The sequence below is a fragment of the Myotis yumanensis genome, unplaced genomic scaffold (assembly GCF_028538775.1).
Source record: "Myotis yumanensis isolate MYYU_CA2020_CCGP unplaced genomic scaffold, mMyoYum1.0.hap1 SCAF_1, whole genome shotgun sequence".
NCBI classification, from domain to species: domain Eukaryota; kingdom Metazoa; phylum Chordata; class Mammalia; order Chiroptera; family Vespertilionidae; genus Myotis; species Myotis yumanensis.
Window position 1 is genome coordinate 31248549 of NW_027223752.1, and position 26974 is coordinate 31275522.

Sequence of the window (26974 nt, forward strand, 5' to 3'; positions counted from 1 at the left end):
CCTCTCTCCTTCCCCTCCTTCCTCCATCTCTCCTTCCCCCCTCCCTCTGTCTCTCCTTCCCTCCTTCCCTCCCTCCCTCTCTCCTTTCCTCCCTTCCTCCCTCCCTCCCTTCCTTCCCTCCCTCCCTCCCTCCCTCTCTTCCTCCCTTCTTCCTTCCCTCCCTCCCTCCCTCCCTCCCTTCCTTTCTTCCTTCCTTCCTCTCTCTTTCTTTCTTGATTTCAGAGAGAGGAAGAGAGAGAGAGAGGGAAGGATAGAAACATCAATGATGAGAAAGAATCATGGATCAGCTGCCTCCAGCACACCCCCTACTGGGGATCAAGCCTGCAACCCCGGCATGTGCCCTGACCTGGAATTGAACCATGACCTTGTGATTCATAGGTTAACACTCAATCACTGAGCCTCCCTGGCCGGGCAGTCCCTGTTTCTTATTGCCCCATCCCGCCAAAAGTAGCAGTTCAGCTCACACCTCACCTGCGTACTCCTTGAACCCATTCCTGATGACTCCAGCCCACACTGATCGGACTTACACTATCTGAGGAGCTCAGTTCCTGCTATGACCCTCAGTTGGGAGCTTCATTATATGCTGCCATGCTCGCTCATCGCTCTGCAGGAGTCTCACATACTCACCGCGATTGTGAGTACTTTGTGGTCAGGCACAATGCCCTTGACTGTAGCACTTGGTTAGTGCTAAGCAGCCAACATTCTGAGGGATGGGTCTCTGGGACATCAGTGGGGCTGTTCATTGTCACTGGGTATCGTTATGCTAGGACTGTGAAAATGCCTCTTCCCAAGAGAGATGCCAGTGAAGACATCTCTTCGGTGCCTCTGGGCATCGGGGCTGAATGCTTCCTCTTCTTCCTGCCCTTCCATAGCCCTTTAGTAGGTCTGTGGGAAGGAGGCTGCATTCTGAATTGGGTTTGTTATTTGAATGACTGATTCCCCACCTGGTGTAGCCCTCTGACCTAATTTTGCTGCTCTTTCGGGAAGTGTGGCAAGTGACAGTGATGGCCTGGGACAATAGTTTCCCATTCAGAGGCCCTGAACCACTCAGGAGCTTCCACAGTTCTCTGCCTTTGTCCAAATCATTCCCTTTTCCTGAAAGATCCCTTAACATCCCTTTCATCGGTGTCCACTTGACAAAGGCCTACTCACCCTTAAGCCTCAGCTCAAATGTCACCAGTCTCCTGTAGTGCCTTCCAGCCTCTGGCCCCAGCATTACAAAGGGATTGTAAAATGCTCTGTAATTCCTTGCACTGTAGCGCTTTCCACAGGAAGCCATGTTCATTGTGTGCCTAGCCTGCTGGCAGACTCCTGCAAACGCTTTCAGGGGCAGACTCTGCCTCCGTTGCCTCTGTGTCATTGGCTTTAGCCTAATGTGTCATGAATGTGCAATACACATTTGTGAAATTGGAGTGCCGATGGCAGTGTGGAGCCATTGAGATGTTTTAAGCAGGAAATGGATATATTTTGGTAGTGCTGGAGGCTTTTGACCCAAGACAAGGATGTTATGGCACACAGTCAAGGTCAAGTTCTGGACCTCAGCTGAGGCAGAGGCAGTAAGAATGGGGCGAAGCAGAATAGACAGGATTTGATGGCAGGCGGGGCATGGAGGCTGGGGGAGTAAGATTAGAGGTTGACCTGAGGCATTAGGAGTGGGGAGTAGGGGCTCATCTAGGGAGGTGTGTCATTAGGGAGGAGGAGGATGTAGATGTGTCCCCAAAAATAATAAACTCCTCTCAAGCCAAAGAAAAATTCAAAGACCATTTCCTTTTCCAAATTAGTAACATGAGGGTCTTTCAAATGAGGGGAATTAGTTCTAACGGTCAGAGCAGATAGATTGGCTATTTGTGTTCTGGGCTGAAGAGAGAAGTAGACAAGCCGTGAGTCAGAATCCAGGTGTAAGGGAATCCCAGCCATTGCTGCAGGGGCCGGGCAGGTTAAGAGGAGAGAAGAGATTTTGTCTTGTGCCAATTCCCAGGCCACTCATCCAGCCTCAGTGCCTCACGTGAAGGTGACACACTTTGACTTCCTCCTGTATTTAAAGCCAGATGTGACTCGGGCCTTGAAACAATGTCTATCTGTTACTGGGGCTGATGACCCAGGTTAGAGCGTCACTAATCTGAGCGTCTTCTATGTCCCTCAGATCTGGAAATAGCAGCTCAGTGACATGAGGGAGTGACTTTCTTCTTTGGGGGCAGCGCTGGGCTCCTTCCAAGGACACCAGGAAGCCCCAAGTCCCCTTTCAGCCTGTGTGGTAGGCGGTGCTGCCCACGGCATGTGTAGCTGGAGCTGTGGTGTCCGGTCAGGCAGGTGTGAGGTGTGAAGACACTTCTCTCTGAGTGCGTTTTATTACCTACCCCAGGTTTCTTCAATTTAGACTCGTCTAATTTTTTTTTTTAAATTTTATTTATTTATTTACTTATTTATTTTATTATTGTCTAAAGTTTTACATATGTCTTCTTTTTCCCCAATTGACCTCCCCCCCCCCCCCCAGCCATTCCCACCCCAGGCAAGCCCCCACTGCCCCAGTGCCTGTGTCCATTGGATATGCTAATATGCATGCATATAAGTCCTTTGGTTGCTCTCTAACCGCCCCGCCGCCCGACCACTACCACCCTACAATTTGTCTCTGGATCTATTCTTTCTTTTAAAACATATTTTATTGACTTTTTACAGAGAGGAAGGGAGAAGGCTAGAGAGTTAGAAACATCAATGAGAGAGAAACATCGATCAGCTGTCTCCTGTACACCCCCTACTGGGGATGTGCCTGCAACCAAGGTACATGCCCTTGACGAGAATCGAACCTGGGACCTTTCAGTCTGTAGGCTGATGCTCTATCCACTGAGCCAAACTGGTTAGGGCTGGATCTATTCTTGTTCATCAAATTATGTTGATCATTATATCCCACATATGAGTGAGATAATTTATATTCATCTTGATGTTTCCTGGTGACATCTCAGCTATTGCCCTGCCGTGCTAAAAACAGAGCTGCACTAAGTGCATGTGCTTTTCTGAGTAAAGGGTTTAAAGGAGCCAACTTCGGAGGTAGGAGGGGTGGGAGATGGAGGCCAGAGGTAAGTGCCGAGGACAGGTGAGTGCTGCAGGAATGGAGAATCCTGGCCATGTGTGCCGGGAGCCGGTCCATCCTTGCTGCTTGACACAGTCGCTGCAGGGAAGAAACATCTGCACAGCATGTGTTTCAAGGGACCTGGCATATATAGCATACTGTTCTTAATGTGTTTGCTCCCCTTAGCACTATGTGTTTTGGCCAAGGTCACCTCTCCGAGAAAGGTTGTTTTCCCAGGTGGGGATTTTCCCCTGAAGTTAGGGAGGGAGTGAAACCCCTTAACTAAGTGCCAGGTGGGTAGTTAATCACTTTAACTAAGAAGAATCACGCTTAAGCTACATAATCTTTTACTCCCTGGAATGGAGATAAGAAATGCCCTAACCTTTGGAATAAAAATTGATAGGATTAAAATCAACTGGTATAAATACAGATGTAACAAGACAGCAAAACACAGAACCTAGAGACAGGACTTGGCTGGAGATCCTACACAGAACCTACACACAGAACCTAGAAACAGAACCTAGCGATAGAACCTGGCTACAGAACTTGGTTGGAGATCCTAGACAGAACTTGGCTGGAGATCCTGGAGGGAGAACCTCGCCATGATGATCACCTGAATGCAGCCTCCGAGTCCTTCCTTCTTCGCTGACTCCGTCCACACCTATGGGGAACCCCTGGACCCGCTGGGGTTGGACCCCAGCACATGTGTAAACAAAAAAACTCTGTTGTCTAGAGATTTTGCTCAAATGTTCCAAATTTAGGCACCATAGGCCACCTTTAGCATATGACATTGCAATCTTCCAATGTATTGGCTCAGAACGTTTTCATATAGATATGAATTTCACGTGGATATGAACATAGAATTCTGGGCAAGAGAAAATTATTGATGGCGTCGGTTAGAGAGAGTGTATGGCTTCCTCATTACTGACAGCCCCCTCCTGGGAACTTCAGGGCAGTTAGGCATGAACACGGCTTCAATAAACAAAATGAGGGTTCAGCCTTGTGAGCCTGGAGGCCTCCACCAGCAGCCTCACCCTTCAGATTGCTCCAGCGGTTCCAGAAATACACGGGACTCGCTCTCCGAACAGAAGTCAGTGCTGCCACAAAGCCCGTGGATTTATTTCCACCTGAAAGGCACAGGCACCCTAGAGCCTTTGACTTTCAAACTGGGGCCCAGATTTAGAATTCGGTATAAATTAATATTACCAATGAAACCTGCTTGATATCAGATCTCCTCCGAAATCACCGATTGTTCCCAAGGCATCACGGGCAGCCGAGGGCCTGGAACAGGGCATTGGGGCCCATCATGCTGAGAAAGCCAGACTGACAATGAAGAGAAGAACCAGATTCCAACTCTCCAAATCCCCCTCATCGTTGATCACAGCCTGGCTCCAAGGACAGCATCATCTCACAAAACTGTACTATGTTGATGACATTTTTGCAAACGGTTCTGTTCTGAATCATTAAAACAGACAAAAGGGTTTATGATTCAAGCAAACATCTTCTGAAGTTACAGATGAGTCCTCATCTGTCTCCTGCTTCGCTAGTTATTGCATTGGAGGCCTGGGTCCTTGTGCTCCACAGTAGCATCATTTATTTTGTTTCTGTTGCAGTTCCAGGACGATGTGATTCAATGAAGGCTCTGCAGGCACTTTTTGGGAGTCCAGCATGATCTTGTTTGGGGAGCTCCTTGTGAGGTGGGCCCACGTGTACAGGTGCCCACCTGGCCAAGCAGACAGAACTGTGCTGGTCCTATAGGACTGGAGGGGATGCCCTAATAGGAAAAAAAAACCTGGAAGAATAAGATGGGTGCTCCTTGTGTGGAAAGGGGAGCCAAAGGTGACAGGGGACTGTAAACAAAGGAGAATAATTCTCAACCATGTTCTCGAAGGCTGACCACGGTTGTAGGAGGCACTTTACCTTGAACCCTATGGAGGGGTCAGACTGAAAAATCAAAGGGATACTGTCATCAGACTGTTCCCCCGAGAGGCAGTCCCACCAGATGGTCCCTGAAGGTCGGGATGGGGAGCCTAGAGCTGTCCTAGGACGCATTTTCATAGAGGAGCCAGAGCAGGAGTCATCTAGTCCAGGGTCTGCTCTGTGCTGAGCACCACACACGGCACCTGCTTCCAAAGGGGCTGGCTTTATTTCCTGGAGTGATGGAGGTGGGAGGGGGGTGTGCAGTGGGGAGAGAAAGGTTTATCTCTCGGGCAATCTGGGTGAAGCTGGAGGCAGACATGCCCTTCCCTTCCCGCTCACCGCTGCTTTCAGGCACCGACCTGTGAACTCTGTCCCGGAGCCTTGTCCTCCTGAAGGAACATCACCAGTTGATTAGTCCACCCTCTGCTCATCCTCAGTGCCCTCTATGGAGCTCCAGGTCATGTCTCCATATTCCCCTGATGCCGGAAGCCGGACCGGGACTCCTGGGCTGTTCCTCCATTCCACATCCTATTGTCATTGCAAGTGACCTCGCCTTCCCTGGGATGACTCTTACCCCCTCCACTCTGACCTGCCGGCTCCTCTCTAGTTCAGCTACTCCCATGGCCTCACCCTGGATGCTTCAACATCTGAAATAATAAACTCTGAAATGACCTTTCTGAACACCACCTCTCATCATTTCACCTCCTTCACTGCCTTTATTCCCAGAAAACCTGCTCCTAGCCTGCCAGCCCTGTCCTCCCACCCTTTTAATGGGTCTTAGGTCTACTGATCCCACACCACCCCTCACTCTCATTTGAACCCTCTCAATCACCCAACACTCACCTCTTCCTTTCTGCCTCCATGTTCACTAGTCACTCCTTCCTCATTTCCTCTTAGGGAGAGGTAGTTGCCCCTTGCTCTGTGCATTTTATCTGTACCTGTGCCCTCTGCCTTGTGTCCCCTTGATTACATGTCTGTATCTTCTGCTGGAAGGTGTCATCTTTGAGGACAAGAAGCATGTTTACTCTACTCTCTAAGTTCAGCAGCTGGTACAACACCTGCCACAAGGCCAATCTCAATAAGCTTTTATAGACTTAAATTTCCCAGGACGTGCCTTCCCTCAGACCTGCCTCTGGGTCATTTATCAGTCCTAGCTCACTCCCACCGATCTTCTTTGGGGTGTCTAAAGGGTGGTTGGTCTTGGGGATCTGGACTTTAGGCCCTGTTCCTCTACCTCTTCTCTGCTTTCCCCCTGGGCCTCAGTTTCTTTATGTATAACAACTGCCTTCTGCCAGTTCCTCCTTCTACTGTGGGCCAGTTGCTGGGTGGTCATTCCTATTCTGTCATAACATGAGGCTGGGCTGTGGAGGGGGTGGGAGGGGCAGCAGGGACTGGGGAATGGCACAGAACATTGTGTGAATGAACTGGCAGAAGCTCTGTGGGCTTGCCAGCTGGTACCATGTGCAAGAGCCAAAGGGAAAGTTCGATTTTTTTCTGCCCAAAGCTCAGAATCCTGAAGGAAGTCATAAGCCTTAGCTAAAGGCTTAGGAGTGAGAAGTGTCAAGGTCACCTCTGATTCATGCCTGACCAGGGAGGGACCTTGTGGATATGTGTGTGTGTGTGTGTGGGGGGGGCTGTTGCTGGCCACTGGGCATGTCCTGACAGCTGATAACATGCCTCCACAGCAGAGTGAGAGGAAGAGCCATTGATTCTATTTGTAATTTATCTTTTGGGTTGATCCCAATGCTCTCCCTTTGTTTCTGACTTGATGCATTCATCTTCAGGCTCAGCGAGTTCACTCTGGCAAAGTTTTGCATGAATAGAAGCATATAACTGCTCAATAGATCAGCTCATAGTCATGTGCATGTGTGTGAGTGTATGTGTGTGAGTGCATGTGTGTGTGCACATGTGTTCATAATTATCCTTAACCCCTAAATGAAGAACCTACCTTCCAGGTTGCTTTGTGTGGGTGGCAAGCAGAGAGCCAGCAGAGGGGGAGGGAGTTGGAGTTGGATTAGGAAATTCTGGGTCCATCCAGACCACAGTGCGTGGACCTCTGTTCTGTGGAGAACAGAGGTGAGCATTTTAGTTGGAAAAGTAGTAGATAGGACTTTTTCTGACTTCATTCAAACTCTCTTCCCATGTAATTCTCAGGCTGAAAAAAAAAAACCACAGGAATCTCCAGTTCAGTGGTTCCCATCTGACTGTGTATCAGAATCACCTAGGATTACTTCCCCTAGAAATCCAAGGTCATGAAGATTTACCTATATATTTTCTTCTAAGAATTTTCCAATATTAATATCTTTGATACATTTTGAGTTAATTTTTGTATATGGTGTGAGGTAGGGATCCAACTTCACTCTTTAACTTCAATTTCACTTAGTTTCCAACACCATTTGTTGTAAAGACAGTTCTCCCCCCTGAACTGTATTGGTTCTCTTGCTAAAAATCAATTGGCCATAAATGTATGGATATATTTTTATACTCTCAGATCTATCCCATCTAGTCTTATACTATCCCAATTATTGTACCTTTTTGGTAAGTTTTGAAATTGGGATTTTCCACTTTCTTTGTCCACCTTCCAGCACACAGCAAAGGCTGGGGTGTGGCTTGAGTGGAAAAGCTTGATTAGATGGTTTGAGGACACATTAAGGAGAGGTAGAGCTGTGGGAATCACAGAAGATCAGGATTCAGGTGACCTAGTCTTCAACCCTTGCACTGCCATAGCCCTGTGTACCCTTATGTAAACCAGTTAATATCTGTGGGCCTCTTACTTATTCTGTGAAATGAAGGCTCTAGGCTAGTTGATTTTTAAAGGAATTTTCAATTTGAATAGTCTGGAGGCATGGGACACTCAATTGTCATTGCAAAGTCTGTCAGAGAACCCCTGATTTTATTGCAAAGCATTCATTACACTTTCACTCACTTGTAACTTAGGTATGAGACAGGAAGTGTACAGGATGATTCTGCATTATTGTGCCATACCAGGTAGCAATGGAGCTATCAAAGACTGCCAAGGTCATGTCTAAAAGACTCAGGAGCCATTATGTATAGGCTTTTATTGGCCCAAAAATGGGACACTTTGGACATCAATAAGGATAATAAATGTAATGGATTGAAATCTACTAAATATATTTAAACTTATGAGTTTATAGTAATTTTTAAGAAACTCCAGTATTTGCAACCTCTGGATTTTGAGATCTCTAATGGAGAGAATCCCCAACTTATCTCTTCAGTTGGCCTGGTTTTCATGGCTGCACCGCTGTACCCTAGATCCCTCTGTCCCTGGGTCTGTTCCAGCACTTTGCTTCCAGGTAGCTTTTAATGCTTCATTATTCCATGCTAATCTATTTGGAGAAAGCATGAGAGAGCTCCAGAGTTATTGGTAGGGTCTACGAGCACTACTTGCTAACTGAATAAATAATGCCTTGCTCTGATATGCACAATTGCTCCCCTTAGTTTCCCAGAAGTAGCTCCTGTAGGATGAATAATCAGGCTTTTTTTTTCTCAGTGTGCCAATTCTGTGATCATGTGCTTTCTCATACAGGAATTCATGGACTTTGGGGGGTTAAAAATGGCTTTTTATGAAAGAAGTTGTGGTCAATGGGCCTGAAGGGTGGGTGGTCGTGGGGATGTGGACTCAGGCCCTGCTCCTCCACCTCTTCTCTGCACCCCCCCCCCCCCCCCCGCCCCGGGCCTCAGTTTCTTCATGTATAACAACAAAACATTGAGGAATGAACTGCTGACACATGCAATGACACGTGCACTGTGCTAAGTGAGACAGGCCAGACTCAAAAGGCCACATACTGTATGATTCCTTTTATTCAATTTTTGAAAAAAGTAGAACGATAGGGTCAGAAAACAGATCAGTAGCTGTCTGGGACCAGGGGTGGGGAGAGGGGATTAACCATATAGGGGCACCTGGGAACTTCGGGATGATAGAATTACTCTCTATCTTGATTTTTGATATAAGTTGGGCAAAAGTCATAACTACATCTAAAAAGGGTGAATTCTACTGGATGTAAATTATAGCTCAGTAACCAAAATGTGAGCACACACACTATGGGACAGAAAACTTCTCAGTTCCGTCTCAGTACTAATATTCACCAACTCTCTACTGAAGGTGGTCATGGGGCAGGAGATGCAGGTGGAGACATCCAGGCCCTTGTCTCATTTTTAAACTTTCTCTCCCTGATTCCTCCTCCTCCTCCCAACTCCAAACAGTCTTTCCGTGATGTGATGGGAGAAAGAGGTTAAATAGGCCTCATTGACTTGATTGGCCATTTTAGGAACAAGGCACATGTGTGTCTGTGTACATGTTGGCCATTCTGAGAGGACAAGCCTTGCCCAGCCCCTCATTCTAGGGCAGTGATGGCGAACCTTTTGAGCTCGGCGTGTCGGCATTTTGAAAAACCCTAACTTAACTCTGGTGCCGTGTCACATATAGAAATTTTTTGATATTTGCAACCATCATAAAACAAAGACTTATATTTTTGATATTTATTTTATATATTTAAATGCCATTTAACAAAGAAAAATCAACCAAAAAAATGAGTTCGAGTGTCACCTCTGACACGCGTGTCATAGGTTTGCCATCACTGTTCTAGGGCCAAGCTCCGAGTTATTGGCCTGAAATGGAGTATTTTGAGCAAGAGCTCAGAATCCAAATCCCCATGAAGCAGCCACGGAGGCCTGTCAGACGAATGGGAGTCTAGATGGACAGCCAGACCTCTTCCGTTTTCTATTCAGGGTCTGGAAGAGGAGCCCCCCAGCCTTCCTGTGTGCTATTTACTGAGGCCTAAGGCAGGATTATTGATTGAGGCCATGCAAGTGACAGACAGTGAGGGAACCAGGCCCCAGCTGGGAAGAAGAAAGCAAGGGGCTTGTCACAGCAAGAGAGGCTGCTACCTGCACAAAGCCCTCAGCCTCCCGCTGACACTTGGGCTGGCACTCAGGGCTGGCACTCAGGGGAAAGCTGCCCGGTGGGGATTTGCAGATGTGTTCTACCTTCACCATTTCTCCGTGCCTCTCTCAGGTGCAGCAACAGCTAATAATAGCCCCATCTCGTGAGCATTTTACTTTGTGCCAGGCACTGGCTAGGCCCTCTGTATTCATTCTCGACAACCTTAAGATTTCAAAAATCTTATTCCTGTTTCACAAATGGGGAAGCTAGTGCTCCAAATGAGGTGTGTGGCTCAGCCCTCTCAATCAGGAGCTGGTTTTGTCTGCTGAAATAAGCCAGATGTGGCTGGGCTAGCTCCAAGGTGTTGAGGGGACTGAGACCGTAGTTCTAAGGGGGCAGGAGCAGAACAGAGAGCTCTGTTCCAGGTGGAGCTCAAGCCGGGCTGCACCCCCACCCTGAGCCTCTTTAAAACAAGCCAGACCCCTAAAGCCTCTCCTTGGCCAGGGAGGCCTGCCTCTTCATGTGAGGGGCCTGGGACAGATCCTGTAACTTTCCGGCAGGCACTAAAGGAAGTCCCAGTAAGGGAAGCCGGGAGTTCATGGGGGTGTTTCTGCTCAGGAAGGGAGGTCGAGGGAAAGCATGTCAGCAGAGCTCTGTGGTCCAGTAGGAGAGGGCATCTTGGATGCTTCTCGAAGCCACAGAGTTTGGAGGCTTCCACATCCCAGGAAAAGCCTAGGGTCAGAGGCACCCATCAGAGGCCCTGATGGTCCCTTGGAAACTGGGACCAATGAGCAATTGGAAGCTGGCACCAAAGGAAATGACAGACTCATGCTCTTTAAAAAAATATGTTTTTATTGATTTTAGCGAGGAAGGGAGAGGGAGAGAGAAACGTTGATTGGTTGCTTCCTGTACGCACCCCAACTGGGGATAGGACCTGCAACCTGGGTATTTGCCCTGACAGGGAATCAAACCTGAGACCTTTCGGTGCATGGGATGGTGCTCAACCAACTGAGCCACACTGGCCAGGGCCAGACTCACGCTCTTTATACTAGAAGTCCCCAAAAGTGTGTGGGGAGAGAGGAAGCAGTCAGGGTGGGTCTCAGACTATCTCGTGTGGGCACAGCTCTTAGTATTATAGCTGACAGCCTCAAATCCCAACCTCCTGAAGCAGAGGGTCGTGCGTGTGCACAGTGACAGCTTGCTAAACAAGATTCTGGAAAGAAGCCAGATGGCTTGGCTAGGGAGGAGGAGTTCTGGGTTCCCTGGAGGTGGTGGCCATGGTCAAGAAAGACAGGGAAGCATGGATCTTTTGTGATGGGCCAGGACCTGATAGTGGGATATGCTAAAGATGTGACATTTCAGGTGCTGTCACAGGTGTGACCTTGGTCTTGACCTTGAGGGGCAGGAAGTCCTGCTCTGGGAGTTGGCCCAGAGGTTGGGAGACAAATTGGTTTCCATGTATACGTGACCAAAGATCCATTCCCATACCTCTGAGATCATTTCTACTTTCAGGAGCAAAATTTCTGCCACTGAAGCGAGCTGTTAGGTGCCAGCCTCATTGTTCATAGGGTTGTAGTACTGTGTGTGTGTGTATGTGTGTGTGTGTGTTTACTGTGTTCTCTTCCTCCTCTTGTCAGCCTGGTTTCCAGGCTCTTGAAGTTGCACTGCTTTGGCGTTAGAGGGAGATGAGACTGTTTGTCACTCAAGAAACCAAGACTTTGCCGAAACCGGTTTGGCTCAGTGGATAGAGCGTCGGCCTGCAGACTGAATGGTCCCAGGTTCGATTCCGGTCAAGGGCATGTACCTGGGTTGCGGGCACATCCCCAGTAGGAGATGTGCAGGAGGCAGCTGATCGATGTTTCTCTCTCATCGATGTTTCTAACTCTCTATCTCTCTCCCTTCCTCTCTGTAAAAAATCAATAAAATATATTTAAAAAAAAAAAAAAAAGAAACCAAGACTTTAAGTAAGAAGCACCGTCTGTATGCAGCAGACTTTGATCTTGTGACTTTACTTAATAGTGGCAGAGCCGTGTCTGGCCACAGCTGCTGCTCTCAGGCCACTGGGTTTTGTGGTTGAGGACAGAGAATGGGGCATAGAGACCTCCCAGCCAAGGAGACCCTGGTAGAGTCAGGGGCCTCAGCCTTCTGGTGCTACAACCTTCCCAACCTCCCAGGATGAGTCCCGCCCCAGCATCCTGCAGGGAGTGAGTCCCCTCACTCACAGGCTGTGTGCATGCATGTGTGGATGCAGGCAGGTGTTTAATGGGGTAGGGTGAGGAGTGGGGAGTGGGGAGCGGTGGTAGATTTTCAGGTACATTCTGCGCAATGAACCCCCAAACCAAGGAGCCACACAGAGTTTGCTGGACTATAGTGGGTTCAAGTCATTTATTTTTAGATTGTACCAGCATGTTTGGTTCTGGAGTCCAATCCCCAAATTCCAGAAAAATAAACTAATAAGAACCACATGCACTACGAGAAGGCCATTCCGACGTGTCCGTGATCATGCGGTGAATGGGCAGAGAAGACGGACCAGGAGCCCTGGGCACGGAGCAGGGCCTCTCTCCCAGGCAACTGGCAGCCCCTGCCTCGGAGCTCTCGTCGGGGTTGGGAAGAGGGCCGAGGCTGGGTCATTTGGACCCTGTCCCTTTATGGCCCTGGGCCTCTTATTGCTACATTTGCTACTTTGCTACTTTATGGCCCTTGGGTTGTGCCCAGGGAATGCCTATCATCGGGTGGTACTAATAAGTAGGCTGCTGGCGTCTGCTGTTGCCATGGTTACATGAGCACAGGCCTCTCTTTAGAGGGTCCTGGGGTGAGTTATCAGGGATTCATTTGGCCACTATTGAACTGTGCCACACGTGGTCATTACTACATACTCAACTTGGTCAACCTCTTGGAAACTGGTGGCACGTTATTTCCTGCACTCTGGGCTTCCCAGCTCCTGGACCTTGCTGTAATGCCTCCCCCAATACATCGTACGGACCTGAACACCAACAGCCCTCAACCCTTTCCAGCTTCTGGAAAGGCTTCCTAGTGGTGGCTTTCGAAGTCCATGCATTTGGAGCCCAATGGGAGGGGTGCATTTTAGGGAACACATCAACCTCCACAAGCAGCCAAGGGCCCGATGGGTGGCAGCGCCTGGTTCAGTGTCCCGTTGGTGAGGTAGTTTGAACACACCAGCAATCCTGCCAGGGAAAAGCTCCCAGAGCATGTCCCCAGGTGCTCACTGTCCAAGAGAGTTCTCTCCTGGGTGCTGGCCTGTACCTGACCTTGGCAGAGGTGGGCCTGGAGCTCGGCCTGCAGACTGCACTGGTGGGCTGGGCCCCACTGTGTTCCCGGGGCACAGCAATACCTTCCCAGCAGATCAAAGCATCACTTTCTAGAAGGACAGGAGCCCTGTCCCTGCCCCTCCCCCAGAGAGTTCCTGCTGGGTAGGGCAGGTCCTCTGCCTGCTGCCAGGCATTTACATGTGCCAACCTACAGTTACTCTTCCCATATAGGCATTTCCCAATGCCCGGTGTCTGTGTGTCTGTCCTGATGGGTGGGTGTTCGCTTCTAAGGCTGTCCTGATGCTTTGGCTGTGGGGCTGTCAACATGATGAGCTGGTGAGCCCTCAGTGGGCAGGGTCCCGGCCCAGAGACTGTGCCCAGTCAGGGGAGCTAAGGAAGCTGTTGGAGGCAGGGGAATATGCTTTGTTGCAGAACTGCCTTCAAATGTCTAATTTGGTCTGAATTTTTGGCCGTGTAGACCAAACCAATGAGAAATTGGCTAAGACCTGATTTCCCAAGTGTACTTCCCTCCTAAGGTGTGCAGAGTAGACTGACCTTGGACTGGCCAACTTGGGCAGAGCAACCCCGTCCCACCCTTTATTATTAGACGTGATCTACTAGGAGCATGTGGTGGTGGTTATAGGGCTGGGTATGCCTAGCTGGGAGGCGGGATGAGGGGGTATTGCGCTGGGTGTGAATCCATCTGAAGTGCCCTTAACTCTGTTGAGCCTGCTGGCTGGCCCTCTCCTCTGATGTCCCCGGAGCTGTTAGAAAGCTTCCAGCCTGCTCCATCTCAAGGCTGGGGTCCACTTGGCTTTAGGCGGGCCCTTCGGGAGCCTCCAGCGTGGGCCAACTCACAGGCCAGCATCACTCAGAAACAGCCGCCCAGGGGCCAGGGAAGCCAGCCCTGCCCTGTCCCAGCCCTGCCCTATCCGCAGCCCTGCCCTGTTCGCAGCCCTGGGGAAGAGCAGGAGGACCAGGCCCTTGCCATGGATAAGGGAGGGCACAGAGGCACCTGCTATTCTGGAACTTCTTTGTCCACATACCCTGTGCCTTGATGTCAGCCCAGCCCGGGGACCCTTGGCAGGGAGGAACTTCCTTTGGGTGATGTTGGACAGAGGAACTTAAACTGCAATTTGGTTCTATGTGAAGAGCAAGATAAAAAAGGAGGGAAAGGAGGGCTCAAAAGACCCCATAGCCTGGGGCAGGGCTTCGTTTTAGTCGTTATCTCTTATCTGCCAAGTGCCAAGCTCTGCGCTGAGGTCTCATGGAGTCTGGGTCTGTAACGCCACCTTTGAGGACATTCTGAGGACTCAACACATGCCATCTAGTTTGTACCTTAAAGAGAGAGCAACCCATGCCAGTGGGGGAAACTGAGGCATGGTGGTCAAGAACCCACATGGGTATGGCCCTAACCAAGACTCCTAATGCCCACGGCGGCCCCACTGTGATGGATGGAAGGCTGGTACCCCAGGGACAGGGCTTGGTAGAAACAGACATTTGACATGGCTAGGGGGGTAGGGGTGGGGGTCAGAAAGATGGTTATGGGAGCCCCCAGGAGGCAGGGTCTGCAAGCAAACTCATGTGCCCGTGGCCACCGGCTAGTGAATTTGCCTACAGGAGTAAAGAAATACCCGTGACCGCTTTTTTGCTTCTATGTTTGCTGTTTATAACTCCCAAGGGAGATTTCTCACGTATGGCCAAAAATAGATCAAAGGAGGATGGTCACAGCAGGTGGGGGAGTGAGTGTCCGAGTTAAAAAAACACATTGCTTAATACTGCGCCGTTCCTAGGCCCATGGGAGTCACATGATAATGACAATGATGAGAGCAATAGCTACCGTTTGCTAAGCACCTACTATGTGTCAGGCACCCGACTCAGTGCTCTACATACATCACCTCACAGCCAAGTGGGCAGATGGGCATTTTGACGCACACACGAAGGAAAACCAATGGATCTTTTGCAGGTTTTCGCAGGCGTTGCTTTCTGTCTGCTTTTCCCCTTGATGCCCGGCATTGTTTAGTGGGCGCCTCTGTGGCCGTCAGAGGACTACTGGCCCTGGCCTAGTCCCTCTGCAGCCAAGTCCCCTCCAGCTTCACACACCACGGAGACCAGCCCAGCAGGAGCCTGGCCATGCCCACCAGGAAGCTGCCAGCCCTGTAACCCAGCAAGGCCCCTGCTGGGAACCCTCCCAGCTTCCACCTGGGGCTGCTGCAGGGGAGGATCCCAAGGGCCCCTGAGTTCATGGCCATGTTTATTTTGAGTCAAACACGAGGGAACAAACCAAGGAAAAGGGGCAAAGACAATAAATTATGAGACCACACGTGTTTAAAGAGATGGTCAGAATCTGTTAAGCCACACGCTCCTTCACCTGCGCTGGTGCTCCTGGCACTGGACCCAAGGGATGGCCGGCAGGACCCAAGGGCGGCCAGCGTGCCTGTGGACGTCTCTTCAGAAGGTGGCCTCTGGGGGTTGCTCCGTGCTGACGATGTGATTGGGACGTGTCGCATGAGGGTGGGTGGCCACAAAGATGGGGGAGGCGAGAGGCGATGGGGACGCAGTGGCTACAACTGTGATGGGTGCACCAGAGAGACAGTGGGGATGGGGGGTAACACAGGGTGTGCACAGGGCCAGCTGGGTCTTCTGGTCTTGGCTGGACGGCATGATCCCCCAGGCAGAGGGAGGAGTGACGGTAGAAGAATATATCTCAAGTGATAGTCACAGCACCCCACAAGAAGCTCTCCCCCGAACGAGTTAGGGACAGGGCCTCTTAGAGAGCGGGGTGTTGCGCACAACTGTACAAGAACGGAGGGTTGTAAACAGGGGCCTCTACCTGGCCAACCCCAGGCTCTGTGGACTGTCTTTCAGGTCCTCCCGTTCACCCACCGAGTCTCCCCGCGGTCGCCCTTCGTTGCCCTCACTCTCTGTCACAGTGACCAAATCTCCCCGCAAGGACACTCTGTCCGTGGATGTGGAGCGCCGCCTCCTGCCCCCGTGGTCCTCGGGCCCAGGCCCTGCGGTGGGAACTGTCAGGAGGACTGCATCAGGCCGGTGAGGCGCTTGCCCGCCAGCGACTTTCCCTGCAGAGACAGGTGACAGAGAGGCACACACAGGTGCACACACACACACAGGGACAGAGACAGAGAGCCAGACAGGTGAATTAATTGTTGCATGAGCCATGGTGGCCAAAGGACTTAGCGAACTGACCCCCTTTGATCTCTGGGTTTGGGGGCCTGCACCGCAGACATTCGGAGCAACCAGGAGTCTGGGCCGGGCAGGGAGGCAGGGTGTGCCGCCGGCACTCTTTCTGAGGTGCGGGAATTCTACTTACCCCAAACCAGGCATTTCAGCTCTGAGGCCGAGCGTCTCTTAATGCCTGTGGGCTGCCCCTGAACTTGATTTTATTTAAGCGAGGAAGGACAAGATGGCTTGGGGAGTAGCAGGATCAGGGAGGGTGGGGCTGACCCAAATAGATGGTGGCTAAGCATCCGGGTGATTGGAAACGAATGCATGAACTGGTAGTCTTAAGAATGCAGAGGACCTAGGAAGCCTGTTTGAAATGCAGGAGAGGCACACAGGCTTTGGATCCTCTTGATGACCCAGATCTGGACGATGAGAGTGGTATTCAGTCGCGGTTTGGGGAACAGGTGACCACATGCCACCGCGGGCCTCGGACTGTGCGCTCCTGCCACCTCCTATGTTCTTGGCTCCCTCTCTGCAGGACCCAGGGCCTCACATCAGGAATGCTTCGTGCCCTTCCTTCCCTGACAACCTATGTAGCAGCTCTTCCTGGAAAGTAAGACAATGAACTGGACTGTGAGGAGGGGTGCGTGAGGCACTGAGAGCCTGAGAGAAGCCAATTGCTCACATGCCTGGGAGGTGGTGACTGTGTCCAGTTCCCGCTCCCCGCTTCAGAAATCCATAGCATTGGACAGGGGCCTAGAGGAGAGTGTGGCTGGACCCAGGCCGATTGATCCCCACGTCTGAGAAAACACTCAGCACCCATCCTGTTATCGACAGGGTCAGCGACACCATTGCCATCCGCGAAGGGCAGCACACGGCGGCTCGTCAGCACGGCGGCCGAGTTTGCAAGGGCCAGCAGTTCCTCATGTTCATTTCCAAGTGGGGTACGAGGGCTCAGCTTGTTTGCTGGGCTTGGCTGCGTGCAAGCTGGATGTAATTAAAAAAATTGATCAGGCCCGTGAAGCCTGGTGGGGTACTCAATAAACCTTCTGATTGACAAATTGATGGATAATGGGTGTATCTAACCATCGAACAGCATGGGTTGTGACTGCTGGATGCAGGACCATGTGTCATCTGGCTCAGGGCTCCACAGAGGGACACGGCAGCGCGACTTTGAGGGCATGGATGGGAGCTGGTCTGGAATTGGAACTGCTCTCAGGGATTATCCGAAAGCGTGCTCTTCCTCCTGCTCTCCTCCTCCTTTCTCTCACCAGCATCACTTTCTTTCACTCCTCATTTTCTTTAAAAATATATATATTTTTATTGATTTCAGAGAGGAAGGAAGAGGAAGAGAGAGAGAGATAGAAACATCAATGATGAGAATCACTGATCAGCTGCCTCCTGCACGCCCCCTACTAGGGGATCGCGCCTGCAACCCAGGCACATGTTCTGACTGGGAATCCAACCCGGGGCCCATCAGTTATGCTCTATCCACGAAGCCAAACCCGCTAGGTCTTTGACTCCTCATTTTCACTAGAAAGACAAACTTTTCATTTTTGCTCGTCTTAAAATACACACACACACATGCGCACCATCTCCCCATCAGCAACCTCATCTGAATCTTCAGATACACCGAACTTAGCCTGCAGCAGGATACATTTATACCAGGCTAAGGATTTTTAAATCAGATTTTTTTAAATCCTAGAGGGTTACAATGCCAGTCTTTGCAAACCACTAAAAGCAGGCGACTACTCCTCTGTGTAGAGTGGGTCAGGTTCAGCGCGAGCTGGCGGAAGGCAGAGGCAGGCCTTTCAAGGCCCCCAGCCCTGGACGCTGAGCCACACTCAGCCGCACTCTCCTTGACTGCCCTTTCTTAGACGGAGCCCCAGGCATTTGTCATTCAGTGGGTTCACCTGGGATTGTGCTTCTCAAAGCAGGCCTGAAGGCAGAAAGCATGGTGTGTGTGTGTGTGTGTGTGTGTGTGTGTGTGTGTTCCTCTCTGGGGAAAGGTGGGGCTGATGAGTCTGGGGACCCTGTGGTCTGAGAGTTCTAACAAACCTCCTCGACCCCACTGACCCATGTCCATCCCTGCTCATATGAAAGGCACCAAGGAGTTTTGCTTTCTTCCCTATCACTGCGGTAACCACTCACCAAATACTGGCTCCCCCGCTGCTTCCATCCCTTCTCCCCCAGGGCCACAAATGACACATTATGTCCCCAAATACATATGTTCCAGTTTTGTTATACACAGCATTTGGGCCTCTGATTTAGCTGGCAGACGTGAGGAAAAAAAATCACTAAAGCTTCCACATCGTAGTCTGTGTCCAACGATATGTTAAAAGCCCAGAGACAAAGGCGGCGAGTTACCAGGCATCCAAACCCTCACTACAGCTGCTTCCTCATTATGAGGTCATTTTGGCTGGAGAGGGGGCTGTGGGTTGAGGAGGTTGGAGACTCTATTTCTGGAGGACTGTGTGGCTGTATTTGTTTTAGCTGAATTTGACCCTGAGGCCCCCCGTCCTCCATATCTCTCAGTCCTGTGGAGTGGGCTGGGCTCGGCTTGGAGGCTCAAATTAATCTCTTCCTGCCTCCATCCTGGTGCTGTGACTCCAAGGACCTGTGGCCAGCCCATCAATCCCGCCCCTCCCCTTCCCCTCAGCTGCTTCTATTTCTCCTGACTTCAGGGGCAGGAGGTGCAGCTGACCAGCCGAGAGAACACGCCATCCTCGTGGTGCTCTCTGGCATTTCTCTCTCCCTCTCCCCACTCCTGCGCGTAGGCATTTGCCAAATGCCAGTTGCTGCTAAAGGAGGTCATGAGGTTCGGGTTGGCTGCTGTGGGGGCGGGAAGGGAGGGGGAATGCAGCTCAGCCCAGCTGCCATCTGTCTTCCACGCAGTGACCTCCCGGGTGAGGCTGGAAGGTGGTTACTCATGCAGGACGCAGGCAGGGCTGGATGCCTGGCCTTGGGCTTCGGGGAAGAAATCCTGCAATCACTCTGGCACAGCAGCTGCCTCCCTTCTGAAGAGCTGAGATCCCTGTGGTTCCCGGGGATCAAAGTGAAATCTGATGCAAAGGCTACCTGTGTTCAGAGATGAATCAAGCTGGATGCGGCTAGGGGCTGGCTGCTCTGCCCAGAGAGAGAGGGGAACCCCTGCCCATGCCCTCTAGGGCTCCTCTTTCTCCTCCAGTTTGGGTGTTTCTGGAGGAAGCACTTAGGAGGGGAGCAGCAATTCTGCCTCTGCCGGCCACCGAGCAGTTTCAGGGTCTGAATGTGTGATGTTCCTCAGAGCCGGTCAGTTGGGAACGGATGATGGTGCCAGGAAATGGCAGCCAGCTCAGACGGAGGCCTTAGGCCTTGGCAGCTGAGCGAAGCAGCTGAAGGTGGTGGGAAATGCTATTAGCAGCAGCCTTTGTCCAAGTGGAAAAACATATAGTGATGGAGGACTGAGCCGCAGAAGGTACATTCCAGAGACATCAAAGCTTTACATACAAAGAGCTTTTCACCTTCGCGACCTTCGTTAAAGTTTAATCCAGTGGAATTTGGGATCCTTCAGTTTCATGGCCCACAGGCTCACAAACACCCACAGGTTCCGTTCCCACCCTGGCTCTGTGGCCATCTTGACGACTAGAAGCCTGCAAGAAGGTGCTCATGGAATCCTGTTTCTTAAAGGAAAGGCACAAAAGGAATGGCTCCCTTTTGGGCAGTGCTTTAAGGAAAATCGACATGCTGATGGACATGCTGTGGCTCTGTGCATTGCACCTGCGGATGTAATCAACCAACATGCACGATCCTGGTTACCAAGACCTGCCGCCACTTACCTGGGAGACCGATGCTAAACTCTGGGCAAAGGGCCGTGGCTCAGAGTAGCCCTGGGGTCAGAGGGCATATTGGGGGCAGCAGAGCCAAGCTCGAGGGGCTCAGGCAGGACCCTTCTCAACGCTAAGGGGGTAAAGACATCAGAGCTGCTGATGAGATTCTCTTGCTGAATTGCCCAGGTGACCTCAGACCAAAGTTACCGATCTAGGTCCACCAGGTCTAAATCCACTCTGTTATGGAGATAGAAATTACCCGCGGGTGCCTCTGGGGGAGGGACAAAATTGACGGGAGTGGGGCCTAAGGGAAGTTTCTAGGGAGATGGGGTATAGGTACAGATGTGTTCATTTTCTTTTTCTTTTTTTTTTTTTTTATTGCTTAAATCATTTTCTATATGTAGTTATAATTAAAAAAAAATTAGAAAAACATCCCAGTTACACATTTGGCTTTGAAATTCCCCACTCCTTACTTTTTCGGTTGCTGTCTCCGTGGCCTTTTAGCTATAGTCAATGCTTCCCCCTCACCACCAGAATAGAAGAAACCCAGGTTCTCCTGTTCAGGGAACGGACACTATTTCTAGTCTCCATTGATTCAAACTGCTCACCTTGTTGGGACGCACAGGCCTTTTCAGCTTTGCTAATGAAAAATGGTGTTTTGCTGAACAGGGCTCACCAAGTGACCTCAGCAGACAAGAAGTGGGAGGCCCCAGAGAGGAGCTGTCCTCCCAAGGAGACTGAAGGTCACCGAGGAGGTGGGGAGGCTCACGTTTATAAATGATGAGTGTGTGTGGAGTCACCGTGCTGGGGGACTTGCTGACAGGAACAGCCAGGAGCCTAAGAGCCCGGTGGAAAGGCGAAGCCCTGGCTTGGGGTTGGCAGGAGGGGGAGAAGCCAAGGATCTGCCTAACTTCATGGGTGACTTTCCTGGATGTTGGTGCCCCTGGTACCCCTTCTCCACTGAGCAAAGCGAAATCATTTCGAAAGGGACTATAAAGAATTCTGTGGCATCTCCTTTCTCGATGATGTTTAAAATCGGGGAAAGAGTGCATTTGCCTGGGGTAGTTTAAAGGCCTGAGCAACCCTGGCAGGGGCTGGTAGAGAAGCCCATACTTAAGATAGAAGAGTTTCAAAAAAACTTTTCACCTCTTGATTGCTTATCACCCTCTATTGAACTCTGTGAGGCAAGGTGGGCAGATGAAATGGGAAAACAAGGTTATGGGACAAGCCAAAGATTGCACCCTGCTGACCCACAGCAGAGCGGGGCCGAGCAACCCAAGCAGGGTGAGCGGCCTGGGCGGAGGCGAGGCTGCGTCTGGCTTCCCCACTCCACAGCCGTGGGGGCAGGAGCCCCGCGGCCACGTCCACTCCTGGACCCGTGTTACTCCCGGGCCCTCACCAAGCTTTCTGATCTCTCTCAGGAGCTACAGGGGATTTTATTTGGCTTTAAAATATTCTCTTTACTAGACTTTTAAAAAGTAAGATACCACAAACATAAAACAACCACCAAATAAAAAAAAATCAAGAGTAGGTGAACATTTAATTAATTTTAAAAAGTTCACTGGCTGAAGAATTAATATACATTCGTGTACATTTAAACCTGCTTAAAAAAATAAGCGGAAATGATTAAAATAAAATAACAGATTCTTTCACAGCAACCCACTATCTTGTGTATAGGATAGTGTTTGTAAACAGCCAGGTTTGGCCACATAAACAAGCAGGTCTTCCCATTCTGTGGAACCTGCCAGCAATCACGTCTTCTGAAAGCAATTCTCACAAAATGTCACTGGGACCACAGCAGGTTCAGACACCTGATTCCTGCCTGCATTGTCAATGGTCAGTGCTTTTTAATCCTTTGAAAATATTTAATTTAGAAGAGGTGAGTTGCCAGCCCTCCTATCGGAACTAAATTTGAAAGGACCAGCCTGTCCCCTGGTCTCCCAGGGACGTTCTCTTTGAATTTCTTATTCCTGCTCAATGGGGTGGCATTGATACCCCATGAATCCTCCCTTCTCAAGTGCCCTCCTCTTCACCTCGCCCAGACCTGGGTGGTGGCAGGTGGGGATGGTCTCATTCCCGGGGACACAGGTTAGCTGTGAGGACAGCTACTAACGGTCACCACTGGTTGAACGCTGAGCAGCTACTATGTGTCAAGCACTCTAGACATTTCGGACACCTGTGCTAATGTCCACCCCAGCCTTGCCTCTTAGGTGTTACATTATCCCCCACTGGACAGATGGGGCCACAGGCTCAACGAGAGCTTGAGCCACTTTCCTAGTCAGAGGCAGAGCTGAGCGGGTCGGCCTTCACAACCCACATGCCTTCTGCTGTGTATTTACCATCACCCTCAGAAAAGGAGCAGATGGGAATGCTCAGGAGCAAGGACTCCTCCATGTCCACCCGCACTACACCAGTGGTGGCTGCTGCACGGCCAGGGGAGCCACCACTTTGTACTTTGTGGCCCCGTGGTATTGGTGCCAGTGCCTCTGGGATCTCTGCAGCCAGTGTTCCAGGGAGGAGAGAAGCAGGTGTGATGTTTACCTTTCTAAGGAGGGGCAGCCAGAGCTGCCTTCCTCCAATGAGAACCCGGTACCTAAATTGGGGTGCCCTGGCTGGGTAGCTCAGTTGGTTGGAGCATCATCCTATACCCCAAGAGGTAATGGGTTCTATGTCCAGTTAGGGCACATACTCAGGTTGTGGGTTGATCCTCGGTTGGGATGCTTATGGGAAGCAACTGATTGATGTTTCTCTCTCACATAGATGTTTCTCTCTCTCTCTCTCTCTCTCTCTCTCTCTCCCCCCCCCCCTCTCTCTTGCTCTCTCCCTCTCGCCTTAAAAGTCAATGAAAACATATCCTCATGTGATAACTTAAAAAAAAAGCTTGAACTCTTCAGCAAAGTAAAATGTAAAAGTAATTTAAGAAATCAAGGTGTCCCGGGCAGGCTGGAGAAGCCCTCCCCGGGTGTTGTTCCTGGCATCTCTGGCTCGTGCCTCCCATCACACTCATCCCTTACAGGGCTCTCTGCACAGGCCAGCCTCTGCCTGTCAGTTTTGGTGGGCGGTGGGAGACCTTCCTCAGGGTCTCCAGCAGTGCAGGGACAGATCTGGAACCGGGCGGGCATGCCAGGAGTGCCAAGCCTCAGCAGCTGTGCCCTACACTGGTGGCACAGTGCCCAGGCACAGACGCCCGGGCCTCCTTTCCTGTTGTGCATTCCCACTTTCCTGTTGCTGTTTCTCGCGGTGCAGGAGAAATGCCCCCTTGTTGCTACCGGATCTCTATCTTTTTCCTCTGGTTCTGACTGAGCAGGCAGGGGCCCAGCTTGCAGGAAGTCCTTGGGCTCAGGAGTGGAGCGTGGGCGAGAAGTCCCCTCACAGGCGCCCTCAGTTGCATGCCTTCCGCTAGCCAGTGCCATGCCTGCCTCGTCCTCTCCTCCTCCGCAAATGTACTTGGCATCTTAGCTCTGGCTCACTCCAAATTAGGCAAAGGTCAAAACGCGCAAAGAAACAGGGACACTGTTGCTACTGGCAACAACTTGATGCTCCTTTTTTCCAACTAGGAAGTTCAAGTGATCCCTGACTATGGCTATAGGGGGGAGTGCGGCTGGAGTTTAGTGGAGGAGGCGGCAGGAGGAATCACTTGCTTGGCAGTGTGTGATTCTCCCAAGGACCAGGAGGACTCTAAACCCACCCTCCTTGGGGCTCCTCTCATCTCCCGCAAACACATCCACCCACATCCTGTCCGTTGGTTGGCTCCTTGGTTAGGCCGGCTGCCAGGCGAGCACTGGAGGCACAGGCAGTCAACATGCTGGCCCCCCGCACCCCGCTCTCCCCGAAGCATCATCTTTCCATGAATGTCCATGTCCACCTGGACACATATGCAAAGAGGGCCGGCTCCTCTCTCTTTCCTCCCTGCCACCAGGAATGCAGTTCGGCAGCATCTGTCAGACATGGATTTCTAACTGAAAAGGTGCAGCAGGGGGCAGGTCAAGCAGCAGTTTTCGAGAGATCTCTGGATAGAGCCTTGGCTGACGGAATTCCTAGTCACAGGGAATCTTCCTCCTTCCCTACAGACCCTTTGCACGTGTCGCTGTGGCACTTCTGGTGCCTGGGGGACAGGGGATGGGTGGCTGTCCAGGCTTCTCCCCTGTGGAGGGGCAGGCCGAGCTGCCTTCCTCCAATTAGAACCAGCTCTATAGAACGTGATTGCGCTTCTTGCCAGACTTGGCCATGGGCCAGGAGGGTGTGGGAGCTGTGTCTATTGTGGAAGCTGCATATGGGCGGTGAAGCCTACGGGTGCTGCTGTGGGTTTAAAAGCATCTTAAAGGGGGTGGGCATCTCTGTCTTGTCCTGCGTGGGGTCCAGGAGAAGCGAGTTAAAGGATCAATACCAAAAGACATTATTTGGGCATTGCCTCTGGGACAAGGGACTAAATGTCCTTTCGGGACCCCTTAGCGGCTAGTTGAAAATACTAGGGGTGCATAAAAAAATGGGCAGGAAAAATGGGACACCCAGGAACGGGTGTCGCGGACTGTCCACAGAGCGAGGGTGTGACAGCAGGAGTGGTGGCCAGGACAGACAGAGTCATCTCTTCCGAACCCCCAGCACCTTCTGTGCAGAAGGGGCCCAGAGGAGGTTAGAGAGTGCGGACGCCGGGGTCACTCACCCACTGCTGGAAGGAAGCCACCTCGGGGGTGAAATGCAGCGGCCATTCTGACTCTGCGCCAGCAGCACTGGGCAATTGTGTGTTTAGGAAGGGAAGTGAAGAAGAACTTATCCAGCTGCAACCATGAAGACCTGCGGCTTTAGGGGAGCCCCGGCCCAGACGGCACACAACTGCGGCGGGCATGCGGGCAGGCGCTCAGCAGCAGGCGGTCGTGCACAGGCGACATGCAGGTCTGCAGCGTATGTGACACACGCCACATACACTGAGCATGGAGGCATCTCTGAGGCAGGCAGCACAGGCACCATGGAGGCAGCTGTCACACGTCCATGCGCACGTTGGCACCGCAGCCACGTACATAAGCATCTCATGCAAGGTGCACAAGCCACCGCGGGATTGGCCATCGAGCTTAATATCAGGCTCGACGATGCCAATCTTCGACAAACACTGCGGACTTACAGCATTTCCCTTCAGGCACTTGAGTCCCCCCCAGAAAGGGGCCATTTGTGTCGTGGAAATGGCCTCTCAGCTTCTGTTTCTGTCAATCCTACCAGCAGGGGGAGCGCACTCCAGGTCTGGTTTACTGGGATTTCAAAGCATCCCTCGCCTGCTCCTGATGCCTCCCACAGCCCCATCTTGTAGGACTCGGGTAAGAAACAGGAGCCTTTGTCCACCTGGCAGATGGAGCACGGGGGCTTGGAGGGGCTGCCGGGCTCAGGGCGGCCCCAGGCGGGCAGCGAGCTGGGAGGGGATGGTCTCTGGGAAGGAGGCTCCTGTGTGCCCAGCGCTACATCTGGAGGGTGGATTTCATGCTCCTGTCGTGGGGAGACCTGTTCCTGACCTGTGTCTGGAAGCGGGAGGCGTCTTGGGGTCCTGCACCTCAGTAGGGCGGCCATGCCAGATCCTGCCAATGTATGCGACGTCCCCAGTGGCTCCACACAGCTCCCAGGAGGTGCTTAGGGGACCCAGGAAACCGGCCACAGGGCTGAGGCCGGCCTGCTGGGTACCATAGTACCTCCCTTCCCGGGAAAGCAGAGAAAGCGGCTGTCTGGGTCAACGTTACAAATCAGCCCACAAAAATAGCTCGTATGTATTGAGCGGTTCATGGAGCTGGTCACTGTAATAAACAAATGTGCTTGGCACGCGTTGTCATAGATGAGATTCCCACTCCCCATCTTTAACTACAAAGTAAACATGATGATACCTACCTCTCGGAATATCGTTGGAAATGAAATAAGATCATAAGAGCTAAGCATGGGCTGCAGATGATCATAACAATGAAAATGATAATATAAGGAGCTATGCCTGAGCACCCACACTACAAATACTGTGCTAATAAGCACCTCATATTTCCCCACCTAATCATTTCCTCGTCTCTCTCCTTTACAGAGGAGGAAACTGAGTAGCCTCCGTCACCCAGCTGAGTGGTAGGGCTGGAGTAGAACCAAAGTCCCTCTCAGGCCAAGCCCAGCATGATGCCAAGGTCCACAGTATATAACACGACGAGCCTCCAAGAAATGAAAGCCACTCCCCACGTAATGCCAACAGCCACTCGGTGCAGTATGCTTCCTTACACCCACTGGGCAGCTGAGCCACTCGCTGGGGTCTTACTCCCGTATCAGGTGGAGGGATAGGGTGCAACCAGGGCTGCCGTCTCTAACTAGCCCACTTCTCTACCTTCTGGTGGGCGCAAAAGGGACACTGTGTCCTGTCGGCAAAGCCAGCAGGTCATCTGCAGTCGGGGTGAGAATGCCGTTGGGGAGAATGTTGCTGCCAGGTTTTGGACAACATTAACCCCGGCTGGCTGGCTACCGACAGGTTCAGGACAGACTGGATGGCTCAGGACAGGCAGCTGCAAGGGGCCAATGGGAGCCTCTCTAAACACACTCCTGCAGGGCGAGATGCACCTCGCCCTGTGCGTCAGCCGTGTGTCCTGGCAGGAGGGAGAGGAAGGGGACCGTCACTCAACCTGAGCGAAGTAGCTGAAGGGCTATTTGGGGGCTCTGGTAGCTACCACCCCACCTCTACCCCTTCCTGGTGACCCTTCTCAGAACGCCCTGTAGATCTAGAAACAGCAGGAAAGCTCAGATTGAGGGCTCGCACAGGGTGGGCTCTGCAGCCGTGTCATTACCAAGGAAACCTCCACGCGGCATGACCGCTGGA

General features: G+C 51.5%; 1 protein-coding gene across 6 annotated transcripts in view; it reads right to left on the reverse strand.

Moving 5' to 3' along the window:
• Positions 1-12261: 12261 nt before the first annotated feature.
• The window catches only part of RGS6 (regulator of G protein signaling 6), a 483882-nt gene continuing 469169 nt past the window's right edge, over positions 12262-26974 (reverse strand). For 3 of the 6 annotated variants that reach the window (XM_070417229.1, XM_070417238.1, XM_070417234.1), the window contains exons 18-19: positions 24815-24881; positions 12262-16239 (exon numbers count right to left, since the gene is read on the reverse strand). In XM_070417229.1, the coding sequence (XP_070273330.1) occupies positions 15989-16239; positions 24815-24881 (318 nt within the window). In that variant the 3' untranslated portion in view covers positions 12262-15988. The remainder of the gene's footprint in view (positions 16240-24814; positions 24882-26974) is intronic. The other 3 variants (XM_070417244.1, XM_070417253.1, XM_070417262.1) reach the window with 2 other exon arrangements.